The sequence below is a fragment of the Choloepus didactylus genome (assembly GCF_015220235.1).
Source record: "Choloepus didactylus isolate mChoDid1 chromosome 25 unlocalized genomic scaffold, mChoDid1.pri SUPER_25_unloc1, whole genome shotgun sequence".
NCBI lineage: Eukaryota > Metazoa > Chordata > Mammalia > Pilosa > Megalonychidae > Choloepus > Choloepus didactylus.
Window position 1 is genome coordinate 1,693,480 of NW_023637606.1, and position 18,567 is coordinate 1,712,046.

General features: G+C 50.3%; 1 protein-coding gene across 2 annotated transcripts in view; it reads left to right on the forward strand.

Moving 5' to 3' along the window:
- Window positions 1-14,482: 14,482 nt before the first annotated feature.
- Window positions 14,483-18,567, forward strand: part of TMPRSS9 (transmembrane serine protease 9) — a 36,301-nt gene continuing 32,216 nt past the window's right edge. For both annotated transcript variants that reach the window (XM_037823852.1, XM_037823853.1), the window contains exon 1: window positions 14,483-14,624. In XM_037823852.1, coding sequence (XP_037679780.1) covers window positions 14,483-14,624 — 142 coding nt within the window. The remainder of the gene's footprint in view (window positions 14,625-18,567) is intronic.

Genomic DNA, 18,567 nt, shown 5'->3' on the forward strand with positions numbered 1-18,567 from the left:
CTCAAAGAAGAAGCTGGAGTCATGTGCAACCCCTTAGACCAGTTACCGTGGGGGTAAATACTGTGATTGACAGGCGTGGGTCCTATATGGACCAGTCACTGATGGGGAGGGATGGAGAGTGTGATTGGCAGGTGTGGGTCCCCATGGACCAGTCACTGATGGGGAGGGATGGAGAGTGTGATTGGCAGGCATGGGTCCCCGTGGACCAATCACTGATGGGGAGGGATGGAGAGTGTGATTGGCAGGCGTGGGTCTCTTGTGGACGAATCACTGATGGGGAGGGATGGAGAGTGTGATTGGCAGGCATGGGTCCCGTGGACCAGTCACTGAAGGGGAGGGATGGAGAGTGTGATTGGCAGGCGGTGGACCAATCACTGATGGGGAGGGATGGAGAGTGTGATTGGCAGGCGTGGGTCTCTTGTGGTCGAATCACTGATGGGGAGGGATGGAGAGTGTGATTGGCAGGCGTGGGTCCCCGTGGACCAATCACTGATGGGGAGGGATGGAGAGTGTGATTGGCAGGCATGGGTCCCCGTGGACCAATCACTGATGGGGAGGGATGGAGAGTGTGATTGGCAGGCATGGGTCCCCGTGGACCAGTCACTGAAGGGGAGGGATGGAGAGTGTGATTGGCAGGCGGTGGACCAATCACTGATGGGGAGGGATAGAGAGTGTGATTGGCAGGCGTGGGTCTCTTGTGGACGAATCACTGATGGGGAGGGATGGAGAGTGTGATTGGCAGGCGTGGGTCCCCGTGGACCAATCACTGATGGGGAGGGATGGAGAGTGTGATTGGCAGGCATGGGTCCCCTGTGGACCAATCACTGATGGGGAGGGATGGAGAGTGTGATTGGCAGGTATGGATCCTCCATGGACCAATCACTGATGGGGATGGGCTGACTAGGGCGATCGCCTGGCCAGGTGGGTGGGACACCTGAATCTCCTGGCCCCGGTTCTGTCTTCCTCCCACCTTTCGGGAGAGAATGGTGCCGGTGCGGCTTATTCCAGAGAAGTCCTGACCTCTGTTCCACGCCTATTTCATGAGCCTTTCTCCGGAGATGAAACCACTGTAGAACTTGGTAGTGGAGACTGTATCTGTTTTCTGTACTTGCTTGACAGATTGTGGCAAACACAGCTGCTCAGAACAGCACACAGTGATGGGTTTGCGAGTACTGGCGGGCCCAGCCGGGTGCTCTGCTCCGGAGCCTCCTGGCTGCAGTCGAGGGGTCACCTGGAGCTGGGTTCTCACCGGAGCTGGCCCGGGGCGGGATGCGCCTCCCTGCTGGAGGGGGTGACGGCAGCGATCAGTTCCTGTGGCTCAGGCGTCACGGCAGGTGTCTCGGTGAAAGCCAGCAATGGAGAGACTTCCCCAAAGAAAGCTACTGCTGATGCCCGTGTGAAAAAGGGACGTCGATAGGGGTGAGCCAGGCACTGTGGGGATGGGGGGATGGAAGGCTGCTAAGGGGGGCACATAAATGAATCGCTTGGGGGTGCCTTTGGCAGGGGGAGGTAAGGGCTTGCCAGATCCTTTCTCGTTAGAGGAAACGGTGTGTGCAAAGGCCCCGAGGCATCGGGGGGCACCGTGGCTGGAGCACGGAGCTGGGGACCACGGCAGCGGAGAGTGGACAGAACTAGAGTGCCCCATCCCAAAGGGCCTGGTAAAGGCACCGGGGTGTGTGTGACGGGTGCAGAAGCAGACGGATGGCACGGTCACATTGCATCCGGGCTTAGACGACAGCAGCCGGGGGGAGAAGGACTCAGAGACGACGGGACAAGGAGCTAAGAGAATTTGCAGGGGTTTGGGTGCATGACGGGGGTGCAGGCTTGCGTGTCTTCTCAAGGGAGCTCGGTGACTGTCGGGCGAGGGAACGGGGATGTCGGCGACGGCCCTCAGGGGTCCGGCTTGGGCAGGGCGGTTCGGGGTGCCTCTGGCTCAGGCGGGGGTATCTCGACAGCATGAGACGAGAGGACAGATCCAGTTTTTAAGGAATTCTTCCTGTAAAGACGCCACGAGCCCTGAGTCAAGCCACTCGGCGCTCTCCCCGATCAACGTGGAGGAGCACTGCCTGGGGAGCACCTGCCTCAGGTTCTAGTGGGTCCTGCTGAACTAGATAGAAGGTTCTAGAAGCATCTGCGTTGCTGGGCATGTGGTCCCCTCCTCCATCTCCGAAGCCAGTGATGCAGCATCTTCTCTCCTTCCGTGACTCTGACCCTCCTGTCTCCCTCTTATAAGGACCCTTCTTGGAGTGTCCTCGAGAGCCCCTCATCTTCATCCTGTCTGCAGAGTCCCGTCTGCCACGTTGAGAAGACAGGGTCAGGCATCCCGGGACTTCGGATGGGGACATCTTTGGAGGCCGTCACTCAGCCGACCGCTTGCCCAAGCACAATGCCGTTTCTACACAAGTTCCCCGTCCTCCCAAGGACGCTGTCACATCTCTGGGATCGGGAGTCATTCCCCTTTCTGAGCTTTGCTCTGTTCAGGGGCCGACTTCAGAGCCTGATCTTTATCAGCCCCCAGCTGGCACTGCCAGCCGCCGGGGTCAGGCCAGGACGTCGGCCGGCTGGCGAGAGTCTAATCCAGAATTTCCTGGGAACCCGAGAGGAGGCAGCGGCTGCCTCCATTGGCTCCTCCTGAGTTCCCCCGTTTTACTCACAGATGCTCCTGGCGCGCGCCTTCCGGATACTTCTGCATGGAAACAGTTTGGCGTGCCCCGCCGTGGGTGGCTGTCGTTCCATCTGAGTCTTGGCCTGTCTGCCCACTCCCTTCTCTCGTTTCAGTTTCCAGCATCCATCAGGCCCTCTTTGTTCTTGGCTCTTTATCTCTCCATCTCGCTCTTTTATGTTTTTAAACGCTTTTCCTCCTAATGAGATTTCCTTCCCCCAATGCTGCTCTTGTCCCCACTGGATTTGCCTTCTTGGAGCTGGCCCTGGGCGTGCTCCTTGGGCTGTCGGTGCCCACGCGGGGTTGCACTGAGGACAGGAAAATCCAGGGCAGTTCCAGGGAACCTCACCTGGAATTCAGGTCTTCGAAGACGGGGTTTGGTAAGATGAGCCAAACTGGAGTATGGGGGGCCCTGGTCTGGTGCAACTGGGGTCCTTGTAAGGAGAGGGGAATTGGGACACAGAGACAGACGGACGCAGGGGAGAAGCTCACAGGAAGGCAGAAGTAGAAGTTGGAGGGAGGTGTCCACAAGCCAAGGGCCCCAGGATGGCAGCCGCCACCAAAAGCTGGAGGAGGCTGGAAGGAGCATCCCCTCGAGCCTTCGGAGGGAGCGTGAACCCTGCCCTCACCCTGATTTGGATTTCCAGTCCCCTGTTGTTTTAAGCCTCCCAGGTTGGGGTGCTTTAACAGCTGCCCCAGTACCCCGAGATGCCAGACACCTGCAGAATGTGCCCAGTCGCCCGAGCTGATTTTAACAGGGATGGTGGCTGCTGTGTGTTACCAGGAAGTTCCGTGTGTCAAGGCCCATGCTGCATTTCATGTAATCCTGCACAAAAGCCGTTTAACAGAGATTCAGCGATTTACGCCATCGACCATGGAGCTCTTGGTTCCAAACTGAGGCACGGCGGTGGCTGCGGCAAGCTCCCTATTGTGCCACGAGATGGTTTACTGTTGTGAGAGAAACAGCCAGAGCCAGCCTCTGTCGGGCACTGTGCAAACTGCCAGCTCCAGGTCGTTCGCCATTTCAGTGTTCGATCCCCCTCTGTCCCCCTCCAGAAGTCATGTCGTCGCGAGTGCTGCGAGCAAAAGCAAATACCGCACGAAAATTGATGCAAAAAAGGACACAAGGGGGTGGCGTCCGGTTGCGTCCGGTCTAACTGTGTGGGGACTTGGAGATGGATTGGATGTGGCGGTGGTGGGTAAGGGGGGAGGAGGCAGGACGTGGGAAACGGTGTGTGGTTGAGAGGCGGCTTGGAGAAGGAAAGTGAGCTCAATTTTGGGTAGCCTGTGTTTAGGGCCACCTGTAGGGTGACAGCTGTCCCGGTTTGCCTAGGATTGAGGGATGTCCTGGGATGTGGGACGTCCAGTGTGAAAACGGACAGTCCATGAGAACCAGGACAATTGTTTGTCGTAGGTGCCGGTGGGATATTTGCAGAGAGGCGTAAGGATGGTCCAGTTTGCTAATGCTGCTGTTATGCAAAATACCAGAAATGGATTGGCTTTTATAAAGGGGGTTTATTTGGTTACACAGTTACAGTCTTAAGGCCACAAAGTGTCCAAGGTAAGGCATCAACACGAGGATACCTTCACTGAAGAAAGGCCATTGGCATCCAGAAAACCTCTGTTAGCTGGGAAGACACATGGCTGGCACCTGCTCGCTCCCAGGTTGTGTTTCAAAATGGCATTCTCCAAAATGTCAGTGTCCGCTTTCAACAGCTGTCTTCAAAATGTCCCTCTCAGCTGCTCTGAGCTCCTTCTGTTTGTGAGCTCTTCTATAGGACTCCAATGAACTAATCAAGACCCATGCTGAGTGGGCGGGGCCACACCTCCATGGAAACAGTCAATCAAGAGGCCACACCCTAATCAGATTTGTCACTCACAGTTGGGTGGGTCACGTCTCCATGGAAACACTCAATCAGAAGGTTCCAACCTAATCAACACTAGTATATCTGCCCCCACAAGATTGCATTAAAGAACGTTTTGGGGAACATTTCCAAACTGGCACAGACGCCGCTGGCAAAAGCTTTTCTAAATTTGCCCAAAAGCTCTCTGTTGCCTGAAGGCAGGATTTGACCTTCTGAGGGTGGTGTGTTTCGGCTTTCCAGACTGGGGCCGTTGCACATTCCTGGGGACCCCCGCAGCCACCCTGCTCCGCTGCGTCGCCCGCCTGTCCTCCAGCCCCACACGAGGCCCCATGCTGCTCCCGCTGGACTTCTGCATCGTTCCTTTCTCTGGAATCCTGTTTTCCTTCTAGTGCTATCTGCTCAGCCTTGAGGCACTAGCACCATCACTCACCCATCATATGCTCAAGTCACCTTCCTCTGGTTGGGGGGCAATGTGTGTCCCCCAAAGAGACCGTGTAAGTCCTAACCCCAGTATCTGGGAATGTACCTTGTTTGGAAACAGAGTCTTTATGGATGTGATCCAGTTAAGATGAGGTCATGCTGAATCAGGGTGGGTCCAAAACCCAGCGGCAGGTGACGCTCTGAAAAGAGGAGAGGACACACAGACAGGAGGAAGCACGGCCGTGAGACGACGGTGGAGATTGGGGTGACGCAACTGCAAGCCAAGGAACGCCACGGATTGCCGGGGCCACCAGGGGGCTGGGAGGAGACAAGGGAGGGCCCTTCCCTGGAGACTTAGTGGGGGCACAGCCTGCTGACACCCCAATTTTTGGGTTCCAGCTTCCAGACTAGGAGAGAATAAACCTCTGTGGTTGTAAGTGACCCCATTTTTGGTATGTTGCTGGGGCAGCCCTAGAAGCCGATAAACCAACCTTCACCAATCGGTTTCCCCAGACAAAGTCTAGACCTTCCAATAGGGTACCTGTGCCGGTTTGAATGTATTATGCCCCCCAAAACGCCATTATCAGAAGTATCAGTGTTGATTAGATTGAAATTCTTTTAGTGTTTCCATGGAGATGTGCCCCACCCAACTGTGGGTGATGACTCTGGATAATTTCCATGGAGGTGTGACCCCACCCATTCAGGGTGGGTCTAAATTAGATTACTGGAGCCATATAAATGAGCTGACAAACAGAAGGAACTCAGTGCAGCTGAGAGGGTCATTCTGAAGAGGAGCTACAGCCAAGAGGGACACTTTGAAGAATGCACAGGAGCTGAGAGAGGAGCTGCAGATGAGAGGCAGTTTGAAGATGGCCATTGAAAGCAGACTTTTGCTCCAGAGAAGCCAAGAGAGGACAAACACCCCAAGAGCATCTAAGAGTGACATTTCTGAGGAACTGCAGCCTAGAGAGGAATGTCCTGGGTGAAAGCCATTTTGAACACAGAACTTGGAGCAGACCCCAGCCATGTGCCTTCCCAGCTAACAGAGGTTTTCCGGACACCATTGACCATCCTCCAGTGAAGGTACCCGATTGCTGATGAGTTACCTTGGACGCTTTATGGCCTTAAGACTGTAACTGTGTAACCAAATAAACCCCCTTTTATAAAAGCCAATCAATTTCTGGTGTTTTGCATTCCGGCAGCATTAGCAAACTAGAACAGTACCCTATTAAATTTTTTACCGCAAGGGTAGTTAATGGACAAATTCTCATTATAAAAGATACCATAAGTATGTAGCAGATTTTTTTCAGACTCGGCACTGTTGGTGTTTTATGACAGATCATTCTCTGTGGTAGGGGGTCTGTCTTGTGCATCGTGAAGTTTTGACACACCCAAAAGATGCCAACAGCACCCACCTCCACTCATGACAACCAAAAATGTCTCCAGACACTGCCAGGTGTCCCCGGGGACAGAATCATCCCTGGCTGAGATTCACCAGATATGGGTTAACCTGTGACAATCCCCTCCCCACCTCTACCCTCTGTCAATACCTTAGTATATTGATCTTCTGAGCCATAATTTAAATACATAAATGTACGAACATGCACAGATGGAATCTTCCTGTGCACAGTGGTCGGAGATTTTGTCACTCAGTGTTTTGGAGGACTGGTCACATGTATAAATGTGGGTCCCTCATTCTTTTAAACCGCAGTATATTATAGATCAGGATTCAGCAAACTTTTTCTATAAAGGGCTGGAGAGTAAATATTTTGGACTTTGTGGACCAGCCATTCTCTATCAGGACTATTTGTCTCTGTCTTTGTGCGAAGAATCCACCAGAGATGATATGTAACTGAATGGCTGTGGCTGGGTCCCCAATAAAGCTTTATTTACAGAAACAAGCAGTGGGCCGGCTTTGGCCCCTGTCTAAGGTCAGCACTGACCCCTAGAACTTTCTACCACGAGGGAAATATGCAACATCAAGCTGCTACCAGCCCCATGGGTTAGCGAGCGCTTGAAATACAGCTAATCCAGCTGAGGAATGGAATTTTCAATTTTGTTTGATTTTGATGAATTTAGATCTGAATAGCCATGCATGGCCAGTGGCTGCACGGTCGAGCCATGTCCTCATTTATTTACCCAAGTCCTCCTGGTGGATGATTTTGGTTGTTTCCAGTGTCTGACCTCTTGAGCACACATCTTTTGCTTGCTTTGGCACCTCTGTGGGGTGGGAGAGACACTGCCTACCCCCAGCTCCACCTCGGACCACTGTTCCTCTTGCTTTCTATGGTGGGCAGAATTCTAGGATGACCCCTAAGAGCCATAATCTCTGCCGTCCATGCCGTGAACAATCCTTCCCCTTGAGTGCAGCCCGAGCAGCGAATTTGCTGTGCTCATCCCTTCCTCAATTAGGTCTGACCTTCTATGGGCAGGTGCTGAAGCATCACTCCTAGGATGTCATGTGTCACAGATCAGGGTGGATGTCTCCTCCCGGCCTTGCAGAAGCAAGCTGCTGCGTCGTCAGAGGGTCTCCGAGCAGGAGGCCCCTGGAGCCTAGAGCAGTGCCTGACCAACAGCCAAACAGAAGGTGGATGCTTCGGTCCTGCAAGCACAGGAACTAAATTCTGCCAACAACTTAAAGGTGTTTGGAAGCAGATTCTCCCCCGGTCAAGCCTCCAGATGAGAATGCGGCTGGCTGATGCCTCGATTGCAGTCTTCTGCAAAGAGTGGACCCAGATAAAGCAAGCCAGACTCCTGACCCGTGGAAACTGCGAGATATTACACATGTGCTGTTTTAAGCTTTTAAGCTTTGATAATTTGTTACACAGCAGTAGCTGACTAATACACTTTCTTTACATTGGCGTTCATTTCCTCCCTCATGCCACAGGGCTGTCCCATATTTTGATCTTGCTAGATGGAACATCCGTTTCTTCTGCTTGTCACTTACTGAATCCCTGCTTATCCTTCCAAACTCAGTTAACTCGTCACCCCCTTGGGAAACCTTCCTGTAACCCCCTGTCTAGATCAGAGTCCCGACTAAACACTGAGAGCCCCATGGATGGGCTGTTCTCTTCAGCCTTTACGGTGGCTGTCATTTCTATTTATTTGAGTCTCTCGCACCAAGAGAATCATATCTGCCTCGTTCAGGGCTGGATACCCAGAACGGAGCCTCTGAGCCTGTTGTAAATATCGGGTGGACGGAAAGTCAGATGAATGGTGCTTTTATATTCGATGCTAAATAGCAGGAGGCCCTTTCTGTGCATGAATGATGGTGGTGACAAGACAATTCAGAGAACACAGGAATCCTTAGAAAACCTGCGGGATGGGGGGGCGGTGGTGGCAGGGGTTGAATGAACGTAGTGTGTGTGTGTGTGGGAAGACATCAGTGAGCTCATCCACTACATTTGAGACTCTGGCTCTAATCAGAGAAGCGGATCTTGGTGTCTTTTGTCCCCAAAACATTTTCATCAAGTGATTCTTAGAGATTCTCTGGCTCCTCCGAGGACCGTTCAGCTCAAGGGTAAGAATGGAGGGGTCAGTGTTACACAGCTCCCCACTGCCCCTGTGAATCTCCTCCTTCTCACCGGCTCTGGATGGTGGAATCAAGGCACGGAGCTGGGACACCTTCCCTGGGGATGGGGCTGTCAGACTTAGCAATGAACATACAGCACACCCAAGATAAATTTGAATTTTGGAGAAGCAACAGACACTTTTTTAAGGGTAAAGTATGTTCCAAATATCACATGGGATATACTTATACCAAAATACATTTTTGGGGCATACTTATCCTAAAAGTATTTACCATTAACATGAAATTCAAATGGAACTGGGCATTCTGTGCTTTATCTGGCATCTAGGCCCACACTTCCCCAGGGCGCACCTTAGACTGTAGCATCATCTTGACTCTCTCCCTCGTTGGCTTTGACGGAGCCTGTTGCCGTGTTGGGGAGGCACAGACGGCAAGGAGTTGAGGGTGGCCTCTGGCTGACAGCAGCAAGGAAAGGAAACCCTCAGCCCTACACTCGCACGTAACTGAATTCCAACAACCATGTGAGCTTGGAATTCAGTCCTCCAGTTGAGCCTCAAATGAGAACATGGCCCTAGCTGACTGCCCGAGCCCACCCTTGATGACCCTGAGCAGAGGGCTGGCTCAGTTAAGCCATGCCCGGATTACGTGTGTGCTGTCTGTGGTCGTGTTGTTATGCAGCAGTAGCTGACTGATACAAAGCCACTTTATCCATTACGTGTTATGCAAAAGCCAACTGTTGGCTCAATTTTTATAATTGAAAACTCTGAGCCATAGGCTATTTGTTTGTCATAACAGTTAATGCTTTCTTTTTTTTAAAAAAAATTCCTCATTAGGAAGGCTGCTCTGTGATCTTTGTCAAATGGAACGTCACCACTCCGTGTCCCAGCTTCCTTGTCTGTAAAATAGGCACCGTGGTTGAATTTGCCACACCAGCATCCTCGGTTCCAGGAACACAGAGCTGAGCCCCAAACTCTTTGCCCCTGAAATTTTTTAGGGTCAAGAGCCACCACCTCCCTTTTTCACTTAGGGCAGTTGGAGTTGGTTTTGGTCTCGTGCACCTAAGAGAGGTCCTAAAACATATCCTGGACCATGTCAACCCACCTCCGGCTCCACCTGGGACGTTTTTGTGCATTGATGGGACCCCAGCAGACCTTTGCTTCAATCTCGATGTGTTTGCGGTTTTGGAGAAGCTTATTCTCCAGAGGGGGTTTCATTACCTGCCCTCAGCTGCCCTCCCCCGGGTTGCTGCCCGCCGTGGGTGGAGAGTGGTTCCCACTGGCCTCCAACGCGTGTTTCTCTCTTAGGAAACCACGGGGAGGGGAGCTGGGCAGAGAGCCCCCTCGCTTTCCCTTGCTGGGGAGGTCGCCTTGCCAGCCCCTTGCAGCCTGGTGCGCGAGCAGGTTCTGGCCCTCATATTCCAAATCCTCTTAAGTTTCACGTGCTAGTGATGACGTACCAGTTGGGGATGATTCAATGCAGAGATCAGCAAACGTTTTCATAAGCACCAGTGAGATGGATTGAATCGTGTCCCCCAAAAAGACATCGTCTGAGTCCCAACGCCGAGTCCCAGGAGTGTGCCCCATGTGAAAATGGGTCTTTGAAGACATGACATGGCCAGACTGGGGTAAGGGTGGGTTCTTGTCCGGTCCGACTGGTACCTTTATGAGAGGAGAGAAATGTGGATGCAGGAACACACAGATGGCCAGGGGGGCGGCCACGTGAAGATGGAGTAGAGACGGAGGCACTCTGCTGTGAGCTGGGGAGCACAAAGAAGCACCAAGGAGTGCCAGGGAGCACCAAGGAGTACCAAGGAGTGCCAGACAGAACCAGGGAGCACTAGGAGCACCAAGGAGCACCAGGAGAGCCAGAGAGCACCAGGGAGTGCCAAGGAGCACCAGGGAGCACTAAGGAGTGCCAAGGAGTGCCAGGGAGAACTAAGGGACTCCAAGAAGTGCCAGGGAGCACCAGGAGAGCCAGGTAACACCAAGGAGCACCAGAGAGAGCCAGGGATCACCAAGGAGTGCCAAGGAGGTCCAAAGAGAGTCAAAGAGCACGAGGGAGCAACAAGGAGCACCAGCAAGCACCAGGGAGCATTAAGGAGAGCCAGGGAGCATCAAGGAGCACCAGGGAGAGCCAGGGAGCACCAAGGAGCACCAGGGAGAACCAGGGAGCATCAAGGAGCACCAGAGAGAGCCAGGGAGCACCAAGGAACACCAGAGAGAGCCAGAGAGCATCAAGGAGTGCCAGGGAGTACAAGGGAGAGCCAGGGAGCCCCAGAGAGAGCCAGGGAGCACCAAGGAGCACCACCAAGGAGCTCCAGGGAGTGCCAGCAGCACCAGGAGATGGAAGGGAAGGAAGGACCCTCCCTGGGTTCTGGAGGGAGTGTCACCCCGCCAACACCTCGATTTCTTGATTTTGGCCCCCAGGCCTCCAGAGCAGTGAGACGGGAGATTTCTGTTGTTTTAAGCCCCCAAGGTGGTGGTCCGCTGTTAGGGCAGCCCCAGGGGACTAAGACTGCCGGATGGTAAATACTTCTGGCTTTGCAAGCTGCATCCTCTCTGCTGCAACCACTCAACTCTGTCATTGTCGGGCAAAGTAGCCAGAGACAATATGTAACCCAGGATCTTTCAGCCTCAGCGCTGTTGACACTTGGGCTGGGTAATCTAATCCTTTGTGGTGGGGCATCCTGGGCACTGGGGGGTGTTGATCAGCCTCCCTGGCCTCCCCCCACTTGATGCCAGCAGCCCCCACCCATTCATAACCACCAAAAATGCTTCTAGACATTGACAAATGTCCCCTGAGAACTACTGACATAAACAAATGGGCATGTCTGTGTTACAATAAAACTTTATTTATAAAAACAGCTGTGGCACCAGATTTGGCCTATTAAAACTGTTGTTTGCCAACAACTGGCCTTGATATTTACCCTAAAGAGGAGGTCAGTCCTCTAGATCAGAATCCTTTTTTGTCTCTCTTGATTCTCTCAATTTCTAAATTTATTTACAGTTAACAGGTGAATCTACTGTAAACAGCAAGCTTCATATAAATTATAGGAAGGCTCCATCCATCATATGCGTTTAGAAAATGGTCATATTGTGCTATGTGATCCAACTGGATTGACCTGAGAAACAAAATGCAGAGTTTAGTGACAATTTATTCCACAGGCAGCATTCATCCAACTAGTATTTCAGTGCCCTCTGTGTGCTCTATAACTTTCTTTGGAAATAGGGTTGGTGCAGATGGAATTAGTTAAATTAAGATAGAAATTAAGGCCTACCCTGATCCATTACGACAGCTCTCCTGATAAAAAGAAGAAATTTGGACACAGACCCTTAAATGGTCGACGAAAAAAGTGAAAAGAAGAATACCTCACAATGTGAAAATTATACAGACTTCAGATTCTGGTGTCCAGAAACTTTTAGTGGCACACCACCACGCCCGATGGTTTGCATATTGTCGATGGCGTGGCTGAGTTGAGTACTTGGGACAGAGGCTGTGGAGCTTGCAAAGCCAAAAATATTTACCATTTGGCTCTTTGCGGGAAACGCTTGCCGGGCCGCAGTCAATTCTCTTGAAGTGACTTACGTCTGTCGTATCTGTACGGCAGGAAAACCGTAGAATGGTTCGTTACCAGGCAGCTCACCCCAGCTCTGTTCAGTGGTGACGAGGAAGTGGTTTGCAATTGGCAGGTGCAGCCCATCAGGGCACCTTCCTCCACCCAAGAGCTGGCTGTTGACCAGGGACCCACACTCCCCTGCTTCCGATGCTCAAGGTGCTTCTATTCTAGTGGAAATAAATACCGGACACAACGTCGATGGTGATACGGGACATGCTACAGACAAAGCAGAGACCTCAGTGAGGGGGAAGCCAAGCCACGATCGGGATGGGAGGTGGGGGGCAGGGAGTGGGCTGCAGGCAGGGGTAATGCTTGTGGCTTTGAGGGTGGACCAAGTGGGGGGCAGGGGTGGAGAGAGCAGAAGATGGCGCTGGAGACATTGGCAGAGGTCAGGGCGTCATGACCCATCGGGCTACTGGAGGCCACGTGGTGTGGTCTACATTTCACAGGGACCCCTCAGTGGCTGTGGTGGAGGAAGAACTGCTGTGCAGGGCAGTGGAAGGAGGAAACATGTTCATGAACATCCAGAAGGGACGTGGTGGCCTGTTCCGAGTTGTACAAGGGAAGGTGGTGACGGGTGACTGGATTCAGAATCCGTTTAGCAGGTGGAGCCGATAGGAGTTGCAAATTGGTGTGACAGAAGAGCCAGGGGCGGTTTGCAAATATGTCCCCAAATTCTTTGCGAGTCCTCCTTTCAAAAGATGGGGCTCGATTTGCCTCTCCCTGAGTGTGGGCTGGAGCTTGGCACCTGCGTCTGATGGATAGAACGTGGAAGGGGTGACAAGTGGTTGATGGCTCAGCCCAGCTCATAAAAGGCACCGCGCCTTCCTCCCTGCCCTGTCGTGAGTCTCTCGCCCCCTGGGGGACACCAGCCACCATATCGTGAGGACATTCAAGCCGCCCCGTGGAGAGGGCCACAGGCAGAGCTCCGTGGCCTCCAGCCGGCTGCCACGGGAGGCAGCCATCTTGGAAGGGACCCTTCAGCCCCAGCCAGAGCTTCGGGTGTTACAGCCCCTGCTGGCGTCTCCACGGCAACCTCAAGAGAGACCCTGGGCCGGGACCACCCACCAGAGCTGCTTTTGAATCCCTGACGGTCAGATGTGTGAGAGAAGCCATTTTGGTCAGGGAAGGGGCATGTTACTTTGTTACGCAGCTATAGACGACTAATACAAAATCAAAGCTGATTCTGAGGGAGGTGCTAATCTGCAGAGCTGAAGGGGGCTGAAAGGAGGATATGACGGGAAGGTTCGGTTGAATTTCAGGGAGTCATCGGTGACCCCAAAAAATCACTTGGGTGGAATGGAAGCCACATTAGAAGTGACAGAACAACGGACAGGCCCATCTCGTCATGTCGTACTTTTAGACATGTGACACTGCAGCCCACTCCTTTATTTTCCAACTCTCAGATTTGCTTGGAGGTGTCTCTGCTATGTTCCTGTTTGTTGTTGTTGATCCCAAAAGAAATGCAAACGAATTCAGTTTTCTACTTTGACTATCATCCATTCTGGATGCCTAATTAAATGAAATATAAATAGAAGACATTCTGCAACTATAGGAAACTTATAGCCAGTCATATTTTAGACACGATTTAATGTCTAAGTTGGAAAATTGTAGTTAACTCGAAACCATCTTCCTATGACAATGATTTTCAACTTTTTTTCCATTATTTCCCCTCTGTGGAAAATTTTAGATATTTTTTCCTAATATCCTCTCCACCCTCCTTGAAAATTTAATACCACAGATATCCTGTATCTGTTTACATCCATATGTCTGTGTATTATACATAAAAAGTGTGAGTTTTTTGCCTCCCTAAGAACCAATTTTTGCACCCTTGGAGGTGTCAGCCTCCATTGAGGATACATGTCCCATAGGGACAAAAGGTTTTGAGTCACCAAATAAAGTGTATTAAGTCAGCTTTGTTCAGGTGGGAGCTATGGCCGTCAGCCGTCATATCAGCGTATAAATTAATAAGTCATCTTTAAGCAAAAACACACATAAAACAAGGTTGTGCATTTATCGGTTGACGAAAATGTTGTGACAGGACACCAGCCAGCAGCTCACCAAGGGGCCATGGTTCCGCATCCATTAATTGAACAGAACTATTGTGAATTGCCAGAATCGACTGTATTCACTAAATATTCTCACTATATACTCCTTTTTCTCGCGATGAACCCCAGCGGCTCACGGGGAGCCCACACACGCCGTCAGGCTAACTCCATCTTGTATTCTTTTTTGGAATGAGCCCCCTAGCATTCACAGCCCTTTTGCTGGACAACGATATCTGGACACATAAGATCCTTGCTTTGGAAGAGGGACCCTAGAGCGCTGATTTTTTTTTCTGTCCCCCCACTTTTTTGGCATCTAGATAGCTGTCCTTGCGTCTTTGAACCATGGCGTCGACCATCGCTGACGTACGTCTCGTGTCCGACGTGACCAAGGAGCCCTCCGCCCCGGGCGCCAGGTGCTGTCGGCTCGCCGTGGCCACTGTCGTCTCCGTCAGCATTGTCATCTTCTCCCTGGGAGCCCTTCTGGGTAAGTGGCCGTGGGATGGGTGGGTTCACAAAGCCGGGGGACCCCCACAAATGTCCCGACGTGCATCTGTTGTGTCTGTCTGAGTCGAAGGTTGTGGGGCGAGCGTCCACACTTGGAAATCAAGGGTGACCGTCCGGCCGCCGGAGCCGGAGGCTGTCCACAGTGTGTACACGGCTAGAAAATCCAGCCAGGGACATGGATGGAAGACAGAGAGGAGAAAGTTGCTCAACCTTTCAGTTTTCCCAACTGAAGGAAGTTTCCATGGCTGGGGTAAAAGGGAGAAAAATAAGGATGGTGGAAATGAATTTTTTTGTAAACGTTGGGAAATCTGAAAAGTACCAGAAAGTATTTTTAAAGAAGAGTAATTACTTATAGTCCCACCACCCACAACCAACAATTGCTCAACTTTTGTGTTTGCTCCCCATTGGTTTTTTTTTGTTCATATTATGATGTTCATATTATTTAAGAGAAAACAGAGGATTATGTTACATCCATACAATGTAAGGTCTGTGGTTAAAAAAATAAGCAAAGGGGGTGCCTTTTATATTTGAATAGAATGATCTCTCAGATCTCTAAATTAAAAAAAAAATGGGGGGCAGGCCCAGGATAGCAGGTAAGAAAAAAAGTTTGCTTATGTGCATAAATTATTTTCAGGAAGGAAGTGTCAGAGTCTAGTTAATTGGTTGTCATTAGGGGTCAGCGGAGGACTGAGTGACAGGTGAAAGAGGGAGATATTTTCCCATATACTCTTTGGTGGTGTTTGATTTTTGAACCATGTAGATATATTACACCTTTTCAAAAAGTTTTTTTTAAAGTATAAAACAAAAACATCACATTCCGTTCTTTTCCCTGAAATTTCTATGGCAAATATGATAATGTGTGGTTTCAAAATACACATTTACATACCTATATGATTGATCGTCGTTATTTGTGGTTGTCGTGTTCTTTAAAGTCGCCAGGGACACTGGATTAGCAAACACTGAATCTCTGCCTGTAGAGGATACAGGGCATGTCATTTTATCAGTCAATCCATGCATAACCTTTTATTCTGTGGATTACTGCTAAAGCCCCTTCTATCTTTTGCTTCCTCCTGAATTTGCAAGCAAGGATTTCATAGGTAGTTCTTTGTTTCACCAGCTTTTTAGAGAACCCCATCTAGAAAAAAGATCGTTGCCTTCCGAGCATTTTAGAACAACATTTAAATACAAATAGCATAAACTTAAGCAAGTTTAATCATGAATCTTATTGAGGGGGCGAGTCACTAGGGCTCATGAGCTAAGACGCTGATTCATGATCCGTGAACGCACAGCTAGCAGCACCATCACACAGAGATCATCCAGCACACGCGTATTTTCTCCATCGGGCCCGTCACAGCCTTCTTGTGCTTGGGAACACTAGACAGCACTTCGGTGCTACACTTAGGGGCCATTTTACCCAGCAAAATCACCCACAAAAAGCACAAAAATTCAAAGCACGTGGATTTAAATATACTAAGAAGAGGACACTCGTTCACAGTTTGAGATGAGAACAGTAGGCGGAATGTTGCTGTGTTCGACTCAAGCTGGGAACGTATGATTTGGGCAACGCAGGTTTTTTGTTGCTCTGCCCACGTCTTCCAATGACCGCACAATCTCCGTGAGTAATGATTTTGAGATTACAAATACATTTTAGCGAGCAGGTAATATTGCAAATATGGAATCTGTGAATAGTAAGGACCAACTGTATGTGTTTCCACAAATACTTCGTATTTTTGCATGTATTTATTATGTGAGTGATAGTACAATCTGTATATCTTCCTGAAACTTACTTTTGCCATTTAGCAATATGTCTTAGAGAGTATATTAAGAGAGTCCTCTTGAGAGACACTGAGCTATTTCCATTTTTAAACCATTGTATCTAGAAGGTTCATCTTGTGTACATTTTACATCAGTACTCTCCAATATACAGCTTTACCAGCTCTGTGGGGGCTATCTAAATTAAATAAAATTTAAAATTTCAGTTCTTCAGTCTCAAATGCTGGGAGCATTTCAAGCACCCAACGGCCATATGTGGCTGGTGGCCGCCATATTGGATAGCGCAGATCTAGAACATTCCATCATGGCAGAAAGTTCCATTGGGCAGTGCTGATCTGGAATGGACTTACTTTGAGGTGATATGCTTCCTACAGTTTTATTTTAAGTTTTTAAATCACCTTTGTCTTAGGAAATGATGATAATAAAGGCAGTTTTGGAGAAATGTCCTCATGTGGCAAAATAGTAAGTTGGGTTCCTATTTTAACTTTTAAAAATTTGTCTGAAATCTCCAGAACATTCCAAAGTCTGATGCGTTTGACCGAGGTCCCTAATGGCTGTGGGAGTGGGAGCCCAGTGCAGTAAAACACGGGCTCCACATAGTGTGTGCACACGTGCGTTTACTTGCATTAGTGAGAAGTAGGATTCAGAGTTTCTCACTTGCCTTCTAGAAGCACAGATACATTTTGGAAACAACAAATAAATACAACCCTCCAGTAGGGCCTCTAGAACCACTGGACGGCTACGCAAACCCCTTAAAATTCAGCCTCTTCCCAGACAGAGCTTAAAAACTTAGCTGGAGATTTTGCATCAGGAAAAGCTGGGTAAAGGGTACATGGACCTTCTCTGGACTGGTTTTTGCAACTTCCAGCGAGTCTACGATGATCTCAAAATAAAAAGTTAAATTAATTGGGAGGTGGAGCACGGGCAATTTGCTCTACAAAATAGGGTGTGCATTTTTGTTTGTTTATAGTTTCTTGAATGAAAAATGTCCTGTTTTTGGAGCCGGAACATAAATAGAAGCACGCTCAGCTTTCACTGTGGATGTGGTTGCTACTTTCATTTTTAAATTTTAAATTAGGTCATTTCTTGCTGGTGTGTATTTTGGTTCGGCGGTTCTGATGTATTTTCGATAGAAACTCGTGCTTTCGTGGTTTCTGTGGTTGCTATTTTTGTCTTTATTTTTTAATTTTTAATGATTATTGGTGTTTTTTTTTTTTTTTTTCCTATTGTGGATTTTTGATGCTGTGTTTCAAAGAGAAACCCGAAACCCTCCGGGGTGGCATTGTGGGGTGACGCCTCCAGGGACAACGCTGATGGTGCTGGGGTGTCCTCTGCCCCCCAGGGAGGTTTGGGGTGGAGGGAGGGTCCCTTGAGCCCTTTCCGCCTTTACCTAGGGAAGCTTCTGGAGACGTAGCCCTGCCCTCAAGGAGGTCCTGGGGACGCTGGGGGGCAGGGGGACGGCACTTACCAGCTTTGTTCCTGGAGAATGTGTGACCACACCAGGTGACTTAGTTTTCTGGGGTCGCCTTAACAAAGTACCCCAAACTGGGTGGCTCAGGAAAGCAGACGTGTCCGGTGGTCCCGGAGGCTGGGAGTCTGAAGTCTGAACTTGAGCAGGGCCACATTCCTTCTGGAATGTTCCAGGGGAGACTCCATCTGGCCTCTCCCAGCTCCTCGGGGTTTGCCGGCCACCCCTGGTTTCCTTGGCTTGGAGACGCCCCCTTCCAGCCCCTGCCCCCCATCTCCACTTGGCCATCTCCCTTATTTTCTCAGAAGAACCCCAGTGTTTTGGATTCAGGGCCTGCCCTGCTCCAGCAGGATGTCACCTTGGGTGTAATCAGTCACATCCACGAGGACTCTGTTTCCAAAGGCCCCCAGGCGTTAGGACAGAACATACCTGTTCTGGTTTGCTAATGGTGCTGGGATGCAAAACACCAGAGATGGATCGGCTTTTATAAAAGGGGGTTTATTTGGTCACACAGTTACAGTCTTAAGGCCAAAAAGTGTCCAAGGTAACACATCAGTAATTGGGTATCTTCCCTGGAGGATGGTCAATGGTGTCTGGAAAACCTCTGTTAGCTGGGAAGGCACGTGGCTGGCGTCTGCTCCCAAGTTCTGGTTTCAAAATGACTTTCTCCCAGGATGTTCCT